The 24,116-nt window shown below is 51.2% G+C and overlaps 1 protein-coding gene across 1 annotated transcript in view; it reads right to left on the reverse strand.

Moving 5' to 3' along the window:
- The window catches only part of FAM135B (family with sequence similarity 135 member B), a 177,864-nt gene that overhangs the window by 76,141 nt on the left and 77,607 nt on the right, over positions 1-24,116 (reverse strand). Inside the window, exons 3-6 of the mRNA XM_026495372.3 lie at positions 19,211-19,350; positions 11,285-11,355; positions 5,833-6,006; positions 549-675 (exon numbers count right to left, since the gene is read on the reverse strand). Of these exons, the coding sequence (XP_026351157.2) occupies positions 549-675; positions 5,833-6,006; positions 11,285-11,355; positions 19,211-19,350 (512 nt within the window). The remainder of the gene's footprint in view (positions 1-548; positions 676-5,832; positions 6,007-11,284; positions 11,356-19,210; positions 19,351-24,116) is intronic.

The following is a 24,116-nucleotide window of genomic DNA, read 5'->3' on the forward strand; positions in this document are numbered from 1 at the left end:
TCAGGAGAGATATGGGCGGAGTGATGCTGAGTGTGGCCAAAGACATGCGCCTCCCAGAGGGGTAAGGACGGGTGTTGATGGAGAAGAAAGAACGAGGGAAAGGTCAGGGTATGCATATTTATCGAGCACCTACTGAGTACCAGCCCTGGGCTAGGAACTTCACATTCACGACAGCAAGGACCACACACGCCGCCCCAGAAGATGACTACATTTTCATGACCTCACCCTTCGGGGGCAAACTGAGGCTCAGAACAGTGAGCAAGTGAGAGACGGAGCCAGGGTTTGAAAACAGTTCAAGGCCAAGGGGTTTTCCAGGTTCTCCGAGGGAAGCCCCTCCCAACACGGCCTCACAGGGGACCACCCAGAAGAGACGCGCGTGAGGACGCTGGGGCCAGTGTCTACCCCAGGGCCTGGGATCAGGAACATGTTTTACAAAAAAGCAGGAATGGATGGACAGCTGAGGGGAAGGGACACACACACACCAACACCCCCCTGTCCCCCCGCAAAACCGAGGGTGGCCTTGGGGCCACGTCCTGTGCGGACCTTACCTCCGAGGAAGTTGGCTTGCAGTACCCAGCTCCGAAGACCAGGTTTTCCAGAGAGAGGCTGGACTGTTCTGGTCCCGTGTCCGGCCCGCCTTTACCAAGCCAGGAGCCTCTTCCCGGACGAGTAAAACTGAAAGGCAGGGGGATTGAAGAGGGAGACAAACAGTGTGAAGGAAGGGATGGAGCCATGAGCTCAGTCCCTCGGGGCTGTGAGCAGGGTGCTGCGAGATAAGTTATTTAGAAGTAGTTTGCCCCCCACCCCCAGGACGCCTGCCCCACAAGGCTGTGCAACTGGCATGAGATCCTGAAAGGCAAAATGCCACACCTCCTACTCCGTGGACAAAGAAATGCCCCTAAAGGTCAACCACGTGCCTGCCGAGAGTCACTGAGGCAGAGCTCCAAGGCCACGGGACTGGAGGGACAGATGGGATGGGCTCCGGGCCAGCAGGACGGGGACTCCATCCGTTATAGTCTGGGTCCTGCTTCTACTCCCTTTGGGGCACGGTCCGGGGTGAGCTCCTTCAACCCTGCCCCTCCCTGAGCCTCCATTCGTTCTTCCGTAGAAGGCGGCTCAACCCTAGCCCCCTCCAGCACAGGTGCTCCAGAAATCATCCCGGCAGGAGTTAGTCCAAGCAACCTGCATTCCTGCTTAAAATCCCGACAGGGAAATAAAGCTCCTAGTATATTTCTGTTTAATTCATTTATGCAAATATGTACGAGGTGCCTGCCACACAGCGGGCAGCGCGTCAGGTGGCCGGGTGGCCAGAGGACGCGGGCCTGGCCCTCTCTGCTAAGACATTTTGGTCTAGGGAGGGAGGCAGATGTAATAGGATGAAGGCGAACTCAGAACAGTGAGCACGGAAGAGCAGTTTATAAAGCCAGCTAGGTGAAGGAGGACGAGTTAGAGGTGATCCTCATGGAGAAGGGCCTCCGGTTAGAGGCTGCCAGTGAGGCCGGTCAGCCCGGGCTCCGAGCCCAGCGACGGCACCCATAAGCTCTGTGACACGGGTACGTTTTTAGCCTCTGGGTGCCTCCGTAGGGCTGACATGTGGGAAGGAGGGGCCCCAGCACATTCCCCAGGGGCTCTGGGGATTCTTTGAGATCAGCCCAACGCGACTTTAAATACAGTGTCAGGGGGCGCCTGGGTGGCTCAGTCGTGAAGCGTCTGCCTTCGGCTCAGGGCGTGATCCTGATGTTCTGGGATCGAACCCCACATCAGGCTTCTCCGCTGGGAGCCTGCTTCTTCCTCTCCCACTCCCCCTGCTTGTGTTCCCTCTCTCGCTGGCTATCTCTATCTTTGTCAAATAAATAAAAAATCTTTAAAAAAAAATAAATACAGTGTCAGGCAAAAAGTAATGATTCCATAAATGCTTCAGCTGTTGTCCGTAATACCACGAATACAATAAAATCTCACGCAAGCATTACTGTCTTTATATCTCTCCTGTTGATAACACCACAAATATAATCGAGTGTCATGTAACTGTTACTCTGATTTGTTCGGAACTGCGATTTAAAGCAAGTGTACAGTTCAGCTATAAAGGGATAAAAGGACCATTGCAGGAAAACAGAGAATGTGTGTGTGAGCACGAGCACTGGGGGACAGACTGCCAATTCATAACCGGAATGAATGGTTATTTTTCTTAACGGTGGGCTTGATTGGCTTTTGGAAAACCCATCACGCGAAATCCAGCTCTCCCCATTTAAGGATTAAAAATCAGATCTCTTCTTTGGGGTGTTTCAGGAAAGACAGAAGGTCTTTTGAGGTTAAATTTTAATTTCACACCTGCTTCCTCCTGACTGAATTTAATTGATGCTGTGAAACTCACTTTTCTGGAAGAACTAGAGCTCGCCCTATTTGACAGGTATTTCCCATCATTTTAAAGGGTTCCCTCTGTTCCCAGCCACTGGGAGCTAACTAAGAGAAATCCTTCCTGTAAACTCCAGAGAACAGAAGACAGTTCTATTTTTACCCCGATCTCGGGAGAAGCCAGGCTCTGACGCTGGACGTCTATGTGCGCTCTTCTCTGCTGCGTCTGATTTGCAAGGAGCTCTTTCAGTCAGAAGTTTACATTTTCTTTTCTTTTTTTTTTTTTTTAAAGATTTTATTTATTTATTTGACAGAGAGAGACAGCCAGCGAGAGAGGGAACACAAGCAGGGGGAGTGGGAGAGGAAGAAGCAGGCTCCTAGCAGAGGAGCCTGATGTGGGGCTCGATCCCAGAACGCCGGGATCACGCTCTGAGCCGAAGGCAGACGCTTAACGACTGCGCCACCCAGGTGCCCCAGAAGTTTACATTTTCTAAGAGGAGTTTCCAGATCCCAAATCCTCGTTAGATAGTATCAGGGCTCCCAGCAGCAAGAGGAGTGACACCTGCTTTTCATGGCCATTTCGGTCAATGTGAACACTTAATCTCTCGGCGGGACGCTAGCTGGTCCTCCTGACGCTCCCCTGATGTCACTTCCAGCCCAACCCATTCTGGCCACCAAAGGCATCTCCACAAAACACTATTCAAGTGGGGCTCCTGCTCAAAACCTCCCATGCCTCCTTCTTAGACAGCAAACGGATTCTCGATTCTGTAACACGTCATTAGTTATACTGTTAAATGTGACCTTTACCCTCCCCGATGTATTTCTCACTGTCGCAATCTCTTATCCCCTGGGTCTGGCTCCTCCAGGTCTCTAAAGCCCGTCCCGGTTTCCCCCCCAAGCAGAACTACTTCTTCCCCACGCTTCAGGCTTCCTCAGTCAGTAGGTGCCTGTGAGGTGCTAGCCGGGAGGCCGAACCAGGCCTGTGACGTTGTAGGTACCGCATAGATATTAATCCACTGAATGCATGGCCAAGGGCTCTATGTGCACTATGTCATTTAATCCTCCTAACACCCTCCGGCATGCACGGATGCGGGAGCTCAGGGAGCTGAAGTCACGTGCTTGGGCTAACACGCTTAACCAGTGGGAGGCTCAGAATAGAACCTGGACCCCTCCACCGCAGAGCCAACACTTTTAACCCCATCCTACATCATGCTCCCAGGATGGTTTGCACGCCGAACTAGAGTTAGATACTTAAGTATGTCTCTGCCCTGCCAGGCTCCAAGCCTTTTAGGGTCCCAGATCTGATCTGTTCATCCCAGAGCTTCCTGGTTTCCAGAAATAACTAAAGCTTAGGACACCCACCACTAACCGAGCTCGTGTTCACCATGTGTGACACATCTCATTGTACCCCTGTCATCTCTGTGGGTTAGTGTCACTGCTCACATCTTAAATTCCTTCCTTCCGTCCCTCCCCTCCCCTCCCCTCCCTTCCCTTCCCTCCCTATTTCAATGTTGAAACAGGTATCTAGAGAAGTTAGACACCTCTCCAAGGAGCCCCAGAAATTGGCTGGCGGTGCTAGACATCAGGATGGGCCTGATGTCACCCAGGCACAAGAGTTCCGTCTCGGGGGCCCGGAACCGCCTGCAGGGAGCTATCTTTTCCCAGCCAGGCTATTGGCTCACCTCGGTGGTAGAGAGCCAGCCACACACAGGACACCACCTCTGGCCATCAGCCCTGTGTGCCTGACAGCAGACAGACTGTGTCCTCACGTCTGCGCCAAGGCCACTCTTCGCCAAGCCTCAGAGCGAGCGCACAGCCAGGGGGAGCCTCTCCAGGATCATCATACCCTCTGCTGCGTCCTGGACTCTAGGTCTCCTGCAATGTCCCAAATTCAGGTCTGCTTCCCTTGGATTCTGTAACGTTTTCTGTCAAACTCTGCGCAGCATCTGCTATGTGATAACGCCATCCGTGCAGACGGGCTCCCTCCGCTCGACTCTGCACTCCTTGAGGGAGAAGTCTATGGCGATGTCTCCCTAGTCTACTGTGTGTGCCCTAACACCATTCCTGGGGCACAGCAGGCCCTCCATATAGCTTTTGAGAAAGAATGATCACTAGTCCCACAGTCTCCCTTACGGAGGTCCAGTTTCCATGGAGGAGCTCAATCCTCGATGGGCAGGAGAACTTCCACACTAGCCCGCCGTGTGCCGGGGGCCAGGGACTCTGCACGCACCGCCCATGACCCCAGCTCTCTCCACCTCCAGTGCTCTTGGCTCCATTCATGACCCCTGAGCTAACCGCCACCCCATAGGCTCTCCCCAGGTCAAAACCCAACACGGCTCCAGGCCCGCCCTATGCAGTGCCCCCTTTTCTCTCAGAAGCCATGCTCTTTTAGCCCATTGAGACTTTATCTCTGGGCGACACTTTTTGGTTTGGGGATTATGGCTGATTTAATACACCCTGTCTAGCATTCAAGGCCAGTGTCTGAATTAGCCCCATCAGCAAGCACAGCCCGGATGGAGCTCGGCCAAGGGACCCAGGGACTGGTGAAGGCCTCCAGGAGCAGCAACTCTTGGCCATGTCACCTGGCCAGGATCCAGGTTCCTCCTTCCCTACTCTCTGACCCCAGAAGGCCATCAGAGCCTGGGCCTTACCCAACCATCAGTGGGGACCAGAGTCTCTCCCACATGCATTTTTAACTCCCAGCACTGAGAAGCTGTCCTGAAAAGGGACACTGGAAAGTTAGCTCCTTCCCGAGACTCTAGGCTGCAAGATTCTCTCCCTGAATGTCCCTTTGCACACTTGAGCAACTCATCCCACGTGCATGGGCAAGGCCTCGAGGCGACCTGGCGAACATTTCTGGCCATGCCAGGCACACAACTCAACATACCAGCTCAACATACCCATTTGTGGTATTCATAAAACCTCAGCACTTTGCAGGGTTTCACTGATGCGGGGAGCACAGGGCCACACGTGGGGTCCTACTTGGGAACAAAGAGCAAGCAGGGGATGGGGCAGAAGACAGAGCCCCTGCCCCAGGCCTGGCCCCATCCTCATCTGAGAGTCACTAAAATCTTTCGTGCATGGGCCACATGAGTGCTCCTGGTTTAGAGAGGAAGACTGTGTGTCTCAGGGACATGCAGGGACTTCTCAGATAAGGCACCTTTAGGAAAGCAAAGCCTGGCACGGGGCCCGGGTCAGACGTCTCTAGTGTAGCCAGGTCTGACACACTGTTGGCAAGTTTGCAGCCCCCAGCTCCCTGCCCGTGCACCCCTGACTCCTGATGCCCTCTCCATGCCCCCCGCCCACCTCTCCCCTGCTCCTGAGGGAGGCCCAGCCTCAACTGTCAGCCTGGGAGACGCTACTCTGGTCTGCACGCAGCAGTCCCGGCCAGCCCCGTGCCCCTCGGCCGTGCTGGAAACGGAGTGTAACGCGGAACCCAGAGCGGCGCCCCGCCCCTCCGGGATCATAGTCCCTTCCTACCTGATCAAGGGCTGCTGCAGAGCCACCAGGGCAGCGTGGATGGTCACTGAGATGACGGACAGGTGGAAATAGTCGAACATGACAGGAACCTGGTGGTGCAGACCTCTCCGGGGGTGGAAGTGTAGGCCGAGCGTGCGGCTACTAATCAGGGGGGCCCCCGCCACGTCCCTCAGCCTGCAAGGCAAGTGAGCGAGCGCCCGTGAGTGATGGCGGGCCATCCCCGCTGTCACCCGGGCAGGTCTGTGTGACAGCCTCACCCCGGGCCAACCACCACGCACACATCATCCTATTCAATCCCTGCAATCACCCTGTCTGGTAGAAATCATTCTCCCGTGATTGGCAGATGAAGAAACTCTGCGTCCAAGAAGACTAAGAAGTCAGGTGGCATCTCACAGCTACTTCTCGGCTGCCCAGGCTCATGCTCTGCGGCCATGGACACCAAGCCCCCGTCAGGCCAGTGATGGAGACACACTCGGACCCTTTTCAGGGCTCATCTCAACATGGAAGCCCTCCTGGGCTCCCTCCCCCACTGCTCCTCTCCCTCCCCCACTGCTCCTCTCCCTCCCCCCACTGCTCCTCTCCCTCCCCCACTGCTCCTCTCCCTCCCCCCACTGCTCCTCTCCCTCCCCCCACTGCTCCTCTCCCTCCCCCACTGCTCCTCTCCCTCCCCCACTGCTCCTCTCCCTCCCCCCACTGCTCCTCTCCCTCCCCCCACTGCTCTTCTCCCTCCCCCCACTGCTCCTCTCCCTCCCCCCACTGCTCCTCTCCCTCCCCCACTGCTCCTCTCCCCCCCACATGCAGGACAGCACTTCCTCTGTAAGTCTGCGCTCTCTACTAGATCTCTACCTCCCAAGGCCAGGAAATGTGACTGATCTGCCTTTCTATCCCCAACACCCAGCATCATCTCTCACATACTACAGAAGCTGCCCAATGTTTGCTTATGAAAAAGAATAACTGTCTGACCAAATGACTAAATGAGCCCAGAAGCATAAAGGTTAAACAGTCTGACCACTTTCATTAAGGATTCCCTACCTTTGTTCTAGCCTTTTGTCATGGGTGCCTGTCTGATTCCCAAGAGATGAACTGGCTGGTAGGCAGGGTCCAAGAGAGCCTCTGGTGATAAAAATAGAGTTGCTTCTTCTCTAAATAAAACTCCTCCAGCGCATCTCAAGCTCTGGAAACCAGTCACTCAGGTTCTCCAAGTTTCTCTCAACCAGAGTACTGGGGAAGCCTGGGTGGGGCATCTTCCCTGAGTAGAGCAGAGAGCTCAGAAAACAGAGGACAAACTTCTCCTTCCTCCGTAGATGGAGAAATGAGACACAGAGAGGGGAAGGGGAGCAAACTCCCACGTCCCAAGCCCAAGGGCTCTGCTTCCTGGAATCCTGTTGCTTAAGGCCTGTGTGCAAATGAACGCCATGCATATAAATCACAACAGCCCAGTGTGACTCCATAACCAGAGCACAAACAGGGCCTCCTCTCTCTCCCGGGAGAAGCCTGATGGCGAAGGGGCTAGGAGTAGACCTCCTGAGCCTCAGGAAGTCATGAACATTTATAGTCACTTTAACTCTGACAGTTTACCGAGGCCTTACTATGAACGGAATCCAGTGCTTCTTCAGTTAATCCATATGACAACCATATGAGGCCTTTCCTACTATCATTCCACTTACAGACGAGGAGGTAAAGCCGGCACGAGCTAACGGACTTGTTCAAAGTCCCAAGACAAAACTGAAATGCTAGACCCACGTTCATCTGACCACGGTCCATTCTGCTGTGCTGGACTGTACTGGATTCCACTCGGACACAGGCTTGTAGGAATCACAGAAATATGCTTAGGCTAGAACCACAGGAGGTGAAGTACATGTCAGGGTAGTGAAGGTGTCCAAAATGTGAAGAAGAATTTAAGCCACATCAACAGGAGTAAAGACCTCAGAATAAAGGTGGTGATAGCTGTTAAGCTCTTTTGTACTCTAAAATGGATAGAGCCAATCAATGGGGAAAAAACTCAGTTCATGCGGGTCTCAATTTAGAAAGGATGGAGGTAAACCTGAGAGCAGTGAGAGGAGAATGTCTGCGTTTCTATAAAGGAACTCAAAAAAAAAAAAAAAATCAAACAAAAACCCCCACAAAACACAGAGAAAGAACCTTGATATTTAATTGGAGATGAAGAGATGACTTTATTGAAGAGTCTTGTTTATCTGATCTTAAAGGGTCATCCTGACTGAGAATGTTTCTAAGTGGTTGCAAGGGCCAAAATTCAGGGCAACCGAGAGAAGGCACACAGAAAGGACTCGCTCCTTAAGTAAAGAAGAATTTCCTCTAGGCAGAGCTGCCCAGGGACAGAACAGTATCTGATGGGAAGGGGTGAGCTCTCTGTCCCTGTGCAAGCATGTGCTCGTGAGCCTTTGCAATGTAGCAGGTGCAAGCGAGATGGTAGGCTCGAGGGGGTGATCTTGCCTCTGAGGATGGGATGACGCTTTGTCAGGAGGGGGTGCTGTCCTGTGCACTGTAGGATGCTTCTCGGGGACTCGACCCATTACATGCGAGTAGCAGGACCCTCAAGTAACAATCAAAAATGTCTCCAGACGTGGCCCAAATGTCCCTGGGGGACAGAACTGCCCTGCCCACAGTGAGAACCATTGGAGGAGACGGGTGTCAAGAGATCTTCTAAACCCCTGATGGTCTCCACTGTGCTTCTCTGGTTGGTCTCCACTGTGGCCTACATGGATCTAAGAAGCCTCTGCCGGGGTCATGTTTCAAAGCCTAATGCACATCCCCAGGATGTGCTGTAGACACTGTATCATCTTAAACCCAATTTATGAAAATGAAAAAATATGGCATTAAAAATTCTTCCCCAGACTCTGGCTTCCTGCTCCTCTTAGCTAATCTTATACTCCATGAAGCCCCCTGCTCTGATTGTGATTAAGTGCTCTGTGTTATAGAGAGGAAGGGACACAGAGAAGCCTGTCCCCATGGGCATCTAGGAAGCCACAAAGAGGAAGAAAACATCGATTCGGTAGGCCACACACTGGAGATATTGTCTCTGTTCATCTTCATAACAGATCTATGAGGCCACGATTATATAATATTGTCCATTTTATATATGAGGTTGCTGAGATGTAGGAACATTCTGGGACTTGGCCAGCATCTCATGGTTGATGAGCACAAAGCCTGAGCTGCTGAACTTCACTCACTTTGGGCCCATCTCCGTTAACTACTGTTTTGACGGCAAGATGGTCCCCTTTCCTGGGTCTACCTTGACTGTCATTCAGGCTGCCCAGGGGAATGGATGGAAGACTTCTAGGCTGAGGTGTAGGGTTCTCTGATAACTTAGAAATGTCTACCATGGAGTAATGGATGAATGTCTCTGAAGGAAGCAGGCCCAGGACAAGAAGGCGGGTGGGTTAATGAGATGGGTGAATGATAGAAATCACAGATGGTTGAGGGGGCATGTGAGACCAGAGGCAGGGGCTTCACTTCTGAGTTTCTAAGTTAGGAAGAAAGCCAGCCTCCTGCAGGGGCTCTGAGTTCAATATGGTGCTAGTGCAACATATCGTGCAGATGGTGTGAGAGTAAGATTTCCCAAGCAACTACCATCCCACGAAGGAATAAGTAGCAGGGATGAGGGAAGCAGGTGGCCAGAGGGGCTTGGGTCCAGACAAGAAAGAGAAATCTGTGATGTTGAGCCCAGAGCCCATGGCAGGACCATGGACAGATATTCCTGATGGCCCAGGCGCAAGACATGACCATGTGCACATTAGCAGATGTCCATTCTCAAGGTGCAGACACATCAGGTCACCGACATCTCAGAGAATCCCATCTGCTTCAACTCCTCATGTTATGGAAACTCCCATAACCACCAGACCCATCTCAGGGATGAGACAGTCCTTGAGAAAGGGGAGAAAGTTCCAACAGGGAGTCTGAACTTTGAAGGGATGAAGGGATCGGGGGATTGGAGGATTGTTCTGCCAGCATTAGACCATTGGCCACCTGGTTCTCCATTATCCACAGCAGAGCCTGAAACATCTGCTGAGGGACTGGAGACACCAGAAGTGAGAATTATCTGTGGAGTGTGGTCAGAATCATTCTCTGAGAGTCTGCTAACAGAATAGGGGGGAAAGGAGTGTCTCCTCCATAACTGTCAGCCTCGTGAGAGGGATCTTCAAGTGAGCTTGACCTGGGTCCCTTAGAATTGGGAGAACGTAGGTCCTTGTGCCTGACTCATCCTGCAGAAGGCCTCAGGAGAGAAGCTGAGGGTGGCTGCATCGGCCAAAGGAGGAGTAAGCGGGACTGCAGGGGGAGGGAGGCCCCCCCAGTGAGGGACGCAAGTGCCTTTGTTCATTTCCCAAGGACCAGATGTGGGTTCTTTGGAGAAGAATATGCCAGAAGAGCTTCCTGCAAGGAGTGGATGAGCCAGCCACAGGAAGCATCGCTAATATCAAAGAACTGCAGGGCTGTGGGGCGGGGGGAGTAAGGAAGCTTGCCTAAGTAATGGGTAGACCCCGAGAAATGCAGAGGGATACCCCAAGAGCAAAAGACCCAGTGATTCAGCCTCTACTGCATGATGCTGCTTGCAGCTGAGCCCGTCCTTCATGACCCCTGCCCCCTCTGCAATCTCCTCCCTCCTTACCGTGCCTGACCCTGCAAGGCCCACGCTCCCCAGCGGGGAAGGAGGCAGGAGCAAGTAGGAAGCCGCCCACCGCCCCACCCCGCCCCTGCACTGGGAGCTTCCTGACCTGAGCTAGCCTGGAGCTGGGGGTGGTGGGTGCAGGCAGGGAAGGGGGCAATGAAGAGGTCATAAACTGGATGAGAGGTTGCAGTTTTGCTAATATCCTTGACCAGACTTATGATCCTTGAAACAGGGACCATCCTTTCCTGACCTGATAGAACCTGGGGCTGACAGCTCACCCGGAGGAGGAGGAGGAGGAGAGGCCCCAGAACAGGCTGACAGGAAGCAGTATGGGAAAGAAGAGCGGTCGTCTCCTGCTTGTTTAATCAGCAGGTTACACATAAACGGATTTTCAATTTTCAGAGAGTTGAAACATAATAGCGGACATTCAGTTCAAAGATGCAGAATCCCAGCCCAATCTCCTCGGATTCAGAAGGAGCCTTGAGACTTGCCGCATCGTAGGGTCATTAATTTAAAGACCCAATGAAAATAATACTGCACTGAAATGAATGGAGGTGTCAGAGATGAGAAGGTGCCAGATAAGGAAGGCAGGCCGGCAGGCTGTTTCCTGTGCACGCAGCACGTGAGCGACCGGCCTAAAATGCGTGCCATTGGCATGACCACGTGGACACTCCAGCCCCGGGGCTGGGCGGGCTGTGCAGCTGCTCAGGAACCGGGTTTCTGAGCCGTGTTCTGAGGTTCCTGGCCATGGAGTGCCCCAGAGGCGGGAAGGGTCGCAGGAAGGAAGCCATAGGACCGCGACTCGGAGAAGTCAGGGACACTCACTGCTGTTCGCTGTCGGTGAAGTGCAGATCCACCTTGAGCTGAAAATCCACTTCACTTAGTGCCTCTTCCACCTGCAAGAGAAACACAGCCGAGGGACTTAGGGGTCAGATCTGGCCCAAACCAAAACTGCGGCTGGTGTATTTCTCAAAGTTTAGGAGAAGCATCTCGCCACAAGGTTAATGTCATTTGTTCGTAAAGCGGAATTCGCTATGCATGTTCCATGGAATTCTGGTGGAAGGGGAGATCTGCGAGGATTACCAGGAAAACAGAAGGAAGGGATTTATGTAGTCAAATGTAGGAAAAAGCAAATGTGCAAAAAAATATTAAACGAGTTTGCTGTATCTCAGGACTTCTGAGAACCTTATTTCCCCAACAGATTTGATCTGGAATCCTTTTAGGCAGGAGGGAAATGTTCCATGGCACCTGCTCTGGGAAGGGGGGAGCTGTGAACTTGACCAGGGGACACCCGTTTGGCTAGTGATGGGGTGGTGTTGGAGGGGGCAGCATCTCTGCCCTCAGGCAAGCCCGTCTGATGGGCACCACCATCCAGGTGCCCAGAGGAGGACGCTGACACTCAGGAAAGTGAAGCTGCTCTCCCAGGTGGCTCAGCTTCCTAAGAAAGCAGACCTTTCATTTCCATCTTGAGGTCCATTACATTCAACCATTTACACTTCGAGACACTTTGGCATTTCGGGTCCTATCCGACCTGCTTTCCTTCGTAACTTTCCTATTTTCATCATTTTGCAAAGGGATCTATTTGTTCTACCTGCCAGCTTCCCCCGTACTTCTTTTCCCACACTGACCACCACCACCCCACCTCTAGGAAGGTTGCTTGCCGAATGCCAGATCCCAAAGCTGCCCCTGCTCAGTGGAGAAACCCGGGAAAGCACTGTGCTCCTGGGCCAGGACTCGGGCTCCTCCCCACGCCCAGGCTGGCCGGAGCCCTTCCCCCCTGCAACCCACAAAACCCTGGTTTCTAATTGCCATTGCAGCATTCAATGCTTCCTATTACAACTGTTTCAGGTTCCTAACCTGGAAGCCTGTGATCCAAACTGTATCTGCAGACACAATTTGTTCAGTCTGCACAAAGCTGCAAGTTGCAACTCACAAATTGCAAACATCCAAAAATCAGGCAACTTCACATTTCTATTGTGAGTTTCCAGCTTCTATTAAAACAACAAAAAAATCCCTGGATCTGGCAATGCAGGGCTGGCATCTAGAAGCTTCATCTGGGTCAGGCTCCCTGCATTAACTGACAATCCCCGTCTGGCCTGTGGCTAAACCCCCCTGGCCATTTTCTTGCCTCGTGTCCACAGTAATCAGTCACCATTAAGGGAGAGAGTAGTCTTAATTCATTCTGGATCCCCAGCTCCCAGAATAGAGCCTGCCACATAGAAAGTATTCATGTATCCTGAGGAATAAATAAAGCTCTTCTCCACCCCCACTCCTTTCGGGTTTTGTTTCTTCGCAAAATGTCCTCATCCCACAAGGGTGGAAATCTCTTACCCAAAGGCTTCTCTGGAAGCACGTTCCCGGTTAAGCATAACTCAGGCAGAGACATATGGCTGGAATTTATCTTTAGGTCCCCAGGGTTTTAAAATTTGTTCAGAAAAAAAAAGCATATAAAAGTTAACATTTTGCTGGACCCAAGTGCTATGAATAACTTCCGTTTCTAGCTTTGTTTTGCATAATCACAAACCTTGCTTCGTACACACAACCCAAGCAACGGAGCCTCTTGCCACCCGTTCCTAGGAAGTGAGACTGTCAAAGTAAGCCTCCCTAACCACCTCCTGAGCATGCTGGCTAGCAAAAATTCACCGTACACTCCAGTTTTAAACTTGCTGCAATTCCTTTGGAACCAGGAGAGGAATCCTGGGCCGGGATGAGCTGTGGCTAGATTGAGCCTGGCTATGACCTCGCTGATGTCTCAATAATTTAATTCCAAGACGCTCCAGAATGAAGTCATTGGCTACTCTCACCACTGATTTCATCATAGGCTGTTGGCTGCCTTCCCCTCCCTCCAAACACACACACTCGTACATGGGCACATGCAGAAAGGTGCACACACACACACACACACACATTTGCACATGCACGTGTGCAAACGCACTTGTCCTCATGCCCTTCCACTGCTCTGTCCTACTTGGTTAAAGACCTCACCTCCCTTTCAGAGTCAATGTTTAGTGCCAGGAAGCCACGTAGTGCGGCACTGGGCATAGTAACAGGAGCTAGTATTTGCAGAGGAGCTCCTGGGGAGCAGTCCACAGCCCAGTCTATCTTGTTCAATGTGGAGAAAACTGTGAATTCAGAAATATTGTCCCCATTCACAAATGAGGACATTGAGGCTCAGTGTAGTAGCGAGTTCCCAATTCAACTTTCCCAAGGTCAGCTGGTGAGTGAATCCCACAGCCCAGATTCGGTCAAGGCTTCGTCTGATTCTTTGGCCTTTTTGTGTGATTTCTCTCATCTGTGTTGTTGGGGTTCACGTTCTCTCCCTGGTTGGTTTCGACACCCTCATAACGATGACTCTCACGTCTTCCCCTCCATTCTTAGCTTCTCTCTCTTTTTTTTTTTAATAAAGATTTTATTTATTTATTCGACAGAGATAGAGACAGCCAGCGAGAGAGGGAACACAAGCAGGGGGAGTGGGAGAGGAAGAAGCAGGCTCATAGCAGAGGAGCCTGACGTGGGGCTCGATCCCATAACGCCGGGATCACGCCCTGAGCCGAAGGCAGATGCTCAACCGCTGTGCCACGCAGGCGCCCCCTTAGCTTCTCTCTTAAGCTGCCACACAGCCGGGTGGGAAAGAAGGAGACCTCAGAAATCAAGCTATAATGGGTGCCCTTCTTGGCTCTACGCTGGGCCAATCAACCTCTCTAACTTGGTTTTCTCATCTGGAAGACGAGGGTAAAATATTACCCTTATTCCTTAGACAGCACTGCACACAAAGGGCTGAGCACAGAATATGAACAAAGACCATTCTCAACAAATATTAGTTATTGTTGTTATTTCTAAATTACTGTGCCCCCCCCCCTCCGCCACAGGACCCTCCCTACACCCACCCCACAGGGCGGGCCTGCATACTGCTTGTAAACACAGACGTCCTGGTAAGACTGCCTGGGTTCAAATCTCAGCTCTACCACTTCCTAGCGGCATGACTTGGCACAGATTCCTTACTTTCTCCACGTCTCTGTATCGTCATCTGTGACACACCACAGCCCTGCAGTGAGGATTCGATGAGATCGCCCAAGCAAAGCACTCAGCACAGTGCCTGCCACACAACACAGCCTAATAAACACAAGGTCTGCTCATGTTAAGGTCATATGGGTGTTATCATCACTCGACCTGAATTCCTATCACTCCCCAAAACACATGTGTCTTCTCCCAAGTACCCTGGGCTGTCAGCGGACCCCAAGCCCACTTCATGCCCAAACCATACCATCAACTCCCCGTGAATGTTCCTGAGCACAGGATGTGCTATATTCTCGGCTGAAATATAGCTCACGCTTTCCACCAGTCCCCGCTGTCGCCACCTCCGCGTGGTGCTCGAGAACACTCGCGTGGACCAGAGCACTGCCTCCCGCCCTGGAGCTTGGGCCCCACTTTGCACATTCCCGCCAGATGGACCTTTCCAAACCCCAGCTCTCCTCCTCCTGATTCCTGAGGGCACCTATGTTTTTAGAACAGGTAAGCATTCGGGGTTCAGCAGGGCATGCACGGGGCAGCATGTGGAGTCTTCAGCTCTCCTGTCCGGCCTCACCCCTGCGCTGCTTCCTACCCCACGGAGAACGATGTTTTCTTCCCCAGATCTGCCGTCTTCTTTGCTGCTTTTCCCTGCCCTCAATACGCTACCCTCGGTCTCGAAAGCTCTTCACAGCCTCCTGTGGGAATTCCATGCATTCTGTAAAAATTCAAAACTCTGAATCAACTCCCTCTGCCCGGCTCCCTAGGTCTGGGACGGGCTCAAGAATCTGCATTTTGAACAAGTTTTCCAGGGTTCTGTGGTGTGGGTACAAGGAATCCCACTTTGAGAAATGCTATTCTTTCTTAAGCCTATAAAACTGCAACCTTGCTGATAAAGACCATTTGATGTAATCTGCCCCTCTCCCTCCTCAGGGCACTGAGCATCTTGCTGTTCAGAACTGCCCTCTTTGCCTTGGCTGCCGGGGAGCTGAGTGCTCAGTGTGTCGGCTGTCATTAGCAACGTCCAGCGCCATGGCTGTGTATTTTGGTCTATGACATTCATCCCGGGCTTCCTGGCTTTTCCACCCCCTTCTTGTGCTTTTCCTCTACTCTGGCTAACTCTGTTGTTGTTTTTTTTTCCTTTTACTATTCTATGCATTTTGTCAGCCTTCCCAAATCCTCTGAGTGATTACACAGAGTGTATATAAATAAAACAGTCATCCTACCTTCACACTCACTCTTTGCAACCGTCATGAAAACAGCCTGTCTTATGCCTTAGACTGGGATGGCTTCTGTCCATGCTCATGTCTCACACTGACCCGTGCCCCCGCAGTGTGGACACAATCTTCATGCCTGCGTTTCCCACAGCACGTGCAACAGTGTGCTTGATGCGTAGCCGTCATGTGTCTGTTCACAATGACGGGCTGTGTGCATACGGGAACACGAACTCTGGCCAAGTGGCTGTAGGCAGTGTTTGGGGTTGTCCAACACAGCAGATATTCACTGGAAAAGGGCTAATGCATCCATTCTCAATATACAATGTTTATGGACATATCTAACTACCTTTAATTGTCACTGCCTTGGGTACAGTGATGAACTGTAGCATTGTTTGCTGGTGTCTGGGTTACCCCAACACTGTAACAAATTGCTGGCTTGCAGAGATGACTGACTTGGTAGAGGAAGGAAGCACTATGTACCGTCACAGAGACTCCCTGTTCAACCTCAAAACCGAGGCTTGTTACAACCTCACGCGAGTTGAACTTGGGTGTTGGGAAAGGCCCCCAGCTGCTGGGGCGGGAGCACGTGGTAACTTCAGAGGAAAGGTGACCAAGACACCTGAGCAACGTGCAAACCCAGCCTCCCACACCCAACCCAGGGCCGGAGGGGCTCTGAGGTCAACATGCCGGAGGATGATGGTCCACAAGAGGTAAAGCGATGTTCTCTTGCCAGAATCCGGATGAGCCCAGTGTGAGCACACAGCCTAATTTGGAATTCCTTAACACTCAAAATAACCTCTGCGCTCTCTTCCTAAACTGGGCCCAGGAAGGAAGCAGATGATGAGGTCAAAATAAAGAATTTGTGCAGTTCAGGAAAGAGATGATTCACAAGGGGATGGGGAGGGTTTATGGAAAGCCACAGATGAGGGCCCGTGCGTCAGGGCTGGTCACCGCAGGACGTCCGTGCCGCCCTGGACCAGGAGATACAGGCTGAGGGAGTGGTGATCAGAACTGGAGAGAAAGCTACGTGGATGGAGCCCTCTGACCTAAGCGGAGACCTTGGTTAAAGGTTTAACAACAGGCTCTCAGGAAGAAAATTAAAAACCCTGATTTACAGCATTGCCGATTTCTCTGGTGCAAATATTTCCACCACAACTCGTTTCCAGCTCCCCGTGTGACATGGCTGAATGGGGAGGTGGAAAGAGACGTGTACCTTTGGCTCGCACAGCCAGGCTCCAGCACACTGCACAAGCAGCCCTCTCTGACCCAGCGGGAAGGAGCCTGAGGAATGAAGACTCTGGCCCCACTCACCTCCCTTCCTCCAATCACTTCCAGGCCTCTGAACCCAAACAGAAAACAGAAGGTAAAGCTACTACTGAGCAGAGAAGGCAATCAGCTCCAGGGTCCACAGCAGGTGGGGAAGGTAGAGAGGGGGACGATGCGCCAGCCAGCTCACAGGAGCTAGTTTGGGTCTCTTCGATTTTAATTACAGATGAAGTGTTTGTAGTCACTGCGATGGCACAAGAAAGATGGGGCTCAGGGTAACTGAAGGTTCACAGGGCACCCTGGGGATATTCGTTTCTGTTTGGAAAGAAGGGGATTACAAAGCCCCTAGAAAGAGGGATTCCAAATTCAGGTCATTCGTTCACCAACTAAGTCATCTGCTCACACTTGCCGGACGTCTCCAACAGAATCCTATGGCAGGCACCGGTGTTGTGAAGACAAAGAGAGGGACGCCAGCCCTGAGAAGCTCACTGATGGGGTGGGGGATGAGGGGCAAAACCTAAGATAAACACCGTGCCCTTCCACCTTTCTGATGAAATCAACGGCTCCCTATCACCCAAGAATAAGCTCCGCGTTCCCTCGCATGGCCCACAACACCAAGTCTGGCCGCACCTAGCTCTCCAAATTCGCCTCCTGCTCCTTCCCTCCACTTGCTGTGCAAGTCACCTTGGCTTATCGCTTTTGCTGGGACATATCAACCTCTTTCCCACCCCAGGGCCCTTGTCCTTGCCATGCCCTCTCCCAGGGATGCCGTCTCCCTGAGCTCCCAGCACGCCTGGCTCCTCGGCCTTGGGATCTCAGCTCAATGTTGACTTCTCAGGGAGGCCTCCCCTGCCTGTCCCTTGTCCTCCAGGGAATCAGCTCCATCTCGTGTGAAGGGCGTGTAGGAGCTGAGCTCTGGGCAGAGGCCTTGCAGGGTGAGCCCGCCATGCATTCTCGTCCACATTGGGTCCAGTGATAGCCTCACAGGACCTCCAACAGGGGTGCCAACCCCCATTCGTCTGCCCTTGTGGGTGCGTCTTACAGATGAGTAACTGAGCCCGCAGCAGTGGGAGGCTCAGGGATAGGACGTACGTGATTTATTTATTTTTCTTCACTGTAACGTACTGATCTAACAGTAAAATATAGGCCCCAAGACACCAGGGATATTTTCTTGTTCACTGTTCTATCTTTAGCCCATAGTAGGTACGAGTCAGTAACTCAATAAATCTCCAATGGATTGATGGGTGGATGGATGAATGAATGAAGAATGAGTGACAGTTTTTCACCTCTAGCCACACAGTGGAGCCTGGTCACCACCTAGACCACAGAAGATGTGGATGGAAAGCCATGGGGCATGAGAGGAGGAAGGTATCACCCGGCCAGCAGGAGCTGTTCCACACACCACTTCAGGAATGTGAGTGGGGGACGTGTGTCTAATCTGACTTCCCTAAAATGGGAATACACTTCCACATCGTTGAAGATATTCTAGCAGGAAATGAGCAGCTGGGACGTGGCGATGGGGCTCGGAGGTGGGACTGGGGAAGTGGGAGCAACGGCTTAGACTTCAGATACTCCTTTGAAATGTGTTCACCTGAGGAATAGAGAATTTTCAATCAAGTTTCCCACAAATGGAATGAGATCCCCAAGGTGTCTGGGCTTTTCTCATGCATGAGGTGCCGTTTCTACTTCTCTCCGTCTGAGGAACTCTTAGTTTGTGCGTCTCGGAGCCAGCTCCCTGATGGAACCATCGATGCCTCCCACAGAGCTCACCTCTCCATCCTGGGGCCCTTTGTTTATTTGTACACACAGCCGGCGTCGTGCACGTCACCCAGCAGGGTGGTGCTTTCTACACCTGTTTCCCTACGAAATTCCCAGTCCCTGGAGGGCAGAGTTCCTGCCACCTTCTGCAGCTTTGTCTCCCGTCCAAGGGCCCAACACAGAGCCCTGCACAAACCATATACTTAGCAGGTGCCTGCTGACTGACTCCTTGATGGAGCCCCAGAACCGATGAGCAAACAGACACGTGAAGAATGAATCAAAGTGTCAGTCAGTGAGCTAAAGGAAACTGCTCGGAACATGGCAGGAGGAAGCATATGAATGGAAGAGCAAGTCCAAAAAAGAATAAGTAAGTGCATGGGTTCTCTAAAGTCATAAATCCCCATTGGGCTTTACAGCAAATCTACGGCTTCTCCTTCACTTACCATTTACCCAGCAATGGCTACCAAAGCGCTTGTGGCTGGCGGTGGATTGCAGGACTTACCCTTTCTCCGTCTAAGAGCAAATGAGCGCGGAAGATGACGGCGTCATTTATGGGGACCTCTTCATTCCTGTATAAGATCTGAAAGACCCGGCTATGCATGGCGTTCTCATGGGCGCAGGCTGACTGCAGGCTGCTGCTGTCTGCAAAACAAGAACGAGTAGGAGCCCATGAACCCCAGGCCTGTCCTGTACCTGCAGCCCCCTCCACGTCAGTCCAGCTCAAGGAAGGTAATGGCCCCCAAATGCATGGTGCTGTCCAAAGATTAAAACCATAGAAGAACGACGTCCCATCCTACAAAGATTTCTGTTGAGTGAACCGGGCTGGCATCTCAGAAGAATCTGACCAACCCCTTACAAACCACATGACCTTGTCACGCAGCACTCCTCGGCTGGAAACCGGTGCCTGCTAAATTTCCCACCTGCTCACATGTCTCCTCCTCTGTGAGGCCTTCCGTAATCCTCCTCTCCGGAAATCAGGGAGGAAGAGAAGAACAGAGAAACAAGAACAGAAACGTCTTTTCCTTCTCCAAGGACTTCCTAGCGCTCACAGAATCTCTCTCCTGAAAATATTGTTCACATAGCACGTATGATGTGGAAAACACTCTGTCTTGAGTTTCAGGTAAGTGTATTCTAATGGCATTAGACATCAAGTTTTCAAAAGAACTTGTTCGACTCGGTGGCTTCCAAAGCATTGTAAGTATACCCTCATCCCTAAACATTGTCTGCAAGTTGAGTCCAACCTCAGGAAGACACTTCTATCTGATGATGACCAGAGACTTGCCCACATCTGCTGACCAGAGTGATGGAAAGCAAACAGGTGAATTTCTCAGGACCACCTAACACATAAACTGCACCCTAAGGAAAATATAAAAATACTTTCAAATAAATAACGCTAATATTTCTATAATAGAAGGCAATGATTACCTATTCATAAAATAGTACTTTTTACACAAACAGTACCTAGACATACAATAGTGTGAGACTGGACAGCTTCCAACATGCTTTCACGTACGTTACTTTTCCTCAATCCTTCCAGGAAATTACTAGGGAAGATTTCACTACAGACGAAGAGACCACGGCTCAAAGGGACAGAGGCAGGAGTCTTGGTGTTTGCGATGTGAGGGGCTCCATGTGCATTCATCCTCCCGTCTCTCTATTTAACAGCCAAGAAGAATAAAATGCATCCATCTCCTAGCAAAAGGCAGTTCCTCTATAAATCACTACAGAAAGAATGAAATAGCATGTTTGCCAAGAAAGCCCAGGAAATAACAGGAAAAATCAGTGCAACCGGCAAAGAAAAACAGCTCAAGTGCCGTGTGCATCGTCCTCAGATGGCTTGAAGAATCCCCGGGAAGCAGGAACAAAGGGTCACTCTCACCCCCCAGTGCAGTGACACCCGAGCTGACACCTGCCTTGAGCTTCGGAGGAGGGAAGAAAAACATGTAAAATCTCAGGTCATTACCAAGGCTGCTCCAATGTGCCTGCTCTAATTTGCACTTCGTCATGAAGGCAATGGAATTACCAGGCTAATGCAGACCTATTTAGACCCGCCGGATTCAAATTGATGTGGCTTTTAAATAGAAGTGATCCTTGCGCACAAATGTCTTTCTGTTTTTATTTGCCGCACCGGCCCTTTCTCTATCACTGTCAAGGCCCAGCTGATCTATCAGCCAGCCCGACACCATGGCAGAGGACGGATGGGGCAAAGACTCTGAAGGTCAGAGCAGCACTGAGCCGTCTAGCACCAGGAGGGACAGCCAGCAAAACAGTTCAATCACTGGTCTTTTTGGGCAAGTGACATCACCCCTTGTAACCACAGCTTTCCATGTGAAAAATGGGCATATCCACCCTGACCTCCTGGGATCCACAGAGACATAAAGAGCATAAAATAAATCAAGATCCCAAGACCGAGCACATACCGGGTGTGCAGTCTGCAGTAGGATGACCCTTTGTGCTTAGAAAAAGGTCTGCGAATTCTCTGTTGAATACAGTTCCACTGGTCACATATTTTCCTAAGATATTTTTTTAAAGATTTTATTTACTTATTGGACAGAGAGCGAGAGAGCACAAGTAGGGGGAGCAGCAGAGGGAGAGAGAGAAGCAGGCTCCCCGCTGAGCAGGGAGCCCGATGCGGGACTTGATCCCAGGACCCTGGGATCATGACCTGAGCCGAAGGCAGATGCTTCACTGACTGAGCCACCCAGGCATCCCTTTTTTAAGATTTTAAAAATTTATTTTGGGGTGGTATGCTTGTGAGCAGGGGGAGGGGCGGAGAAAGGGAGAGAATCTTGAACACACTCCCCACTGACCATGTAGCCTGACGTGGGGTTCAATCTCATGATCCCGAGGTCATGACTTGAGCCGACATCAAGAGTCAGTGGCCACATTTCCATGGGAGATTAAACTCCTCTGACTTTGAGCAGGTTGACAAATGAGACCACAGGACTCAATGGTATTTACAGATCAGCAAATCCCAAAGTGCCCCCCTTAGGCCCAGGATGAGGCATTTCTTAGGGTCTCTGGGACTTCCTGGGTCATTTTCTTATCACTGTTAAGTAGGGCATAAAACAGGTGTCTTCTTACGAGGGAGGGCTCACTGATCATGGACACTCTCTGGGGTTGTGGGCATTGCTGAGATGGTGCCTGCCTGCTTCGTTCCCACTGGGTTTCCTCCCTCAACAAGGACAATGCACACTCTGATACCTTGCCCGTTATCTTGGCTCCCTCGTCCTGACATTCTGAAGGAAATGGGACTTTCTTCTCCTTGCAAGGCCTCTCCCTGGAATTCCCTGTACTGGCTCTCCAGCTCATCTTAGGGAGCCCTCCTTGGTAAACAGAAGGCGCTTACTCCAGCTCAGCCTCCTTGTATGCCCCAGCACTGGGCACCGAGAGATGAGGAACACGCATGCTCTCTCCAATCTTAAAGACCCTGGGGAAATTCTGGATGCTGCCCTTTCTTAGCTGTGGGGTAAAGAGCCACACCTCTCTTTAGAATGCTTTTACTTGTTTGGTAACTGGATTTCTACTCAAGTGCTCCAATGAGAAGGCGTAGCCTAGAGTTTCCCCAAATACCTGTCTGCTTCTGCGTGTGTCAGAGTTGGTACGACGCATGAGTATCTGGAAGGACAGCTGGAATGTTAAGGGCAAACAGGGTAGTGGAAAGAAGGTAGGAGAAGGAAGAAAAAGGAAAGGAAAGGAAAAGGAGAGGGGGGAGCAGGGGAAAGAGAATAGGGCAGAGGCAGAGGGACCCCTTCACGGCCCCCACCAATCAAAGAGTGGGTTTCAAACAGCTTAATCTGGAATTCCAGGCCAGAAGGCAAGAGTAAAAAGACTTTTAGGTTCTGTTGAGTCCCCCCCCCCCAACAAGTGACAGCAACAATCTGCGTATCTACGTTATCTCTAAATGTCTACAACCTGGAGGATGACCTTCCCTCTTCTGGGCTCCCCACCAGCCCCAGGGGCCTCTGTGAGTGCAGATTACAGACTGTGGGTGCTGTTTATCTGATAATGGGCCGTCTGCCCCTGAGTGCAAGCCTGTGCCCCTCTCGTGAGCATTGACTCCACTAATTCCAAGAATGTGGCCATGGCTCTGCCTGCACGTAGGAGCTCCCCAGAGAATCAGGCTTGTGCTCCACAGTCAAAACTCTGGGAGGCTCCTTCCAACCCTCCAGGCCTGGAGACAACTGGGTGAGATGTGGACTATTGACCAAAGAAGATGCTGAACTATCCCTGAATTTTTTCAAACCCAGGCCATATTCCAGTGTGAGAATCCCAACATGTCAGAGCTCATGGAGATGGAAAAGCCGAGCTAGATTAAGAGCAACTCAATGTCAGGACCTTGGCTTCCTTATCTAAAACAGGACCTCTTCTCTCTCTCTCTCTCTCTAATAAATAAATAAGTAAAATCTTTTAAAAAAGGATAGATGGACGCCTGGGTGGCTCAGTGGGTTAAGCATCTGCTTTTGTCTAGGTCATGATCCCAGAGTCCTGGGATCGAGCCCCACATTTGGCTCCCTGCTTAGTGGGGAGTCTGCTTCTCCCTCTCCCGTTCCCCCTGCTTGTGCTTTCTCTCTCACTCACTGTCAAATCATAAATAAAATCTTTAAAAAAAATAAAACAGGACCTCTTTCAGTAAAGCAAAATTACTTTCTAAACTCCCCCACTCCACACTTCCTCACTGTATGGCCTTGGGCAACCCATTAAATCTGAGCTTAGATAAGGCAAGAACCCTGCCCTGCCTAATTTCTGTAATGAATCTGAGACTCAGATGCGATGAGGAGTAAAGGAGTACATTTAACTGTAAAATTCTCGAAACCCAAGCCGATTCATTCCTTCCTACGATGAAGATGATAATGATTCTTTATGCCAGGTGGTTTTCTGGCTACTTCTAGGGAGGACAGAAAGTCACCTTGAAGCCAAACTATTATGTTTTCTAACAGTTTTAAAGAATAGGCAGAAAAGAAAAACACCTTGAAGCAGATGTTCCCTGTTTCTCTAGAGAATGACCAGAGGGACTTCCTGTATCGCTTAAGTGTTTTCTGGCTGGTAGGACCAGGGAACACTCATTGTCAAGCTAGAGAGGTATGACATGACCTTTTGTGATTCCTCCAAAGTGCTACTTTCCTTGGAGACCCTTGTCACAAGAGTACAAGTAAAACAATCTACGCAGGGAGAGTATAACCCCTGGGAGCAAACAGCCAAGGCGCTGATGACTCTTTCTGGAGTTTGGAACCGGGGAGACCCATTGGACTGGGATAAACTTTACCCAAACAAAGAGGTGTTAACACAGTGTATGGATAAGGCACTACCGTTTCCTGGAAATAAAGGTAGCTTGAGCAAAGCTGGACCCGAGGATGATGACTCTGGATGTTCACAATGGCCAAGGGTCCATGAGTAGAAGGGTTGGT

Source organism: Ursus arctos, unplaced genomic scaffold, assembly GCF_023065955.2.
Source record: "Ursus arctos isolate Adak ecotype North America unplaced genomic scaffold, UrsArc2.0 scaffold_6, whole genome shotgun sequence".
NCBI lineage: Eukaryota > Metazoa > Chordata > Mammalia > Carnivora > Ursidae > Ursus > Ursus arctos.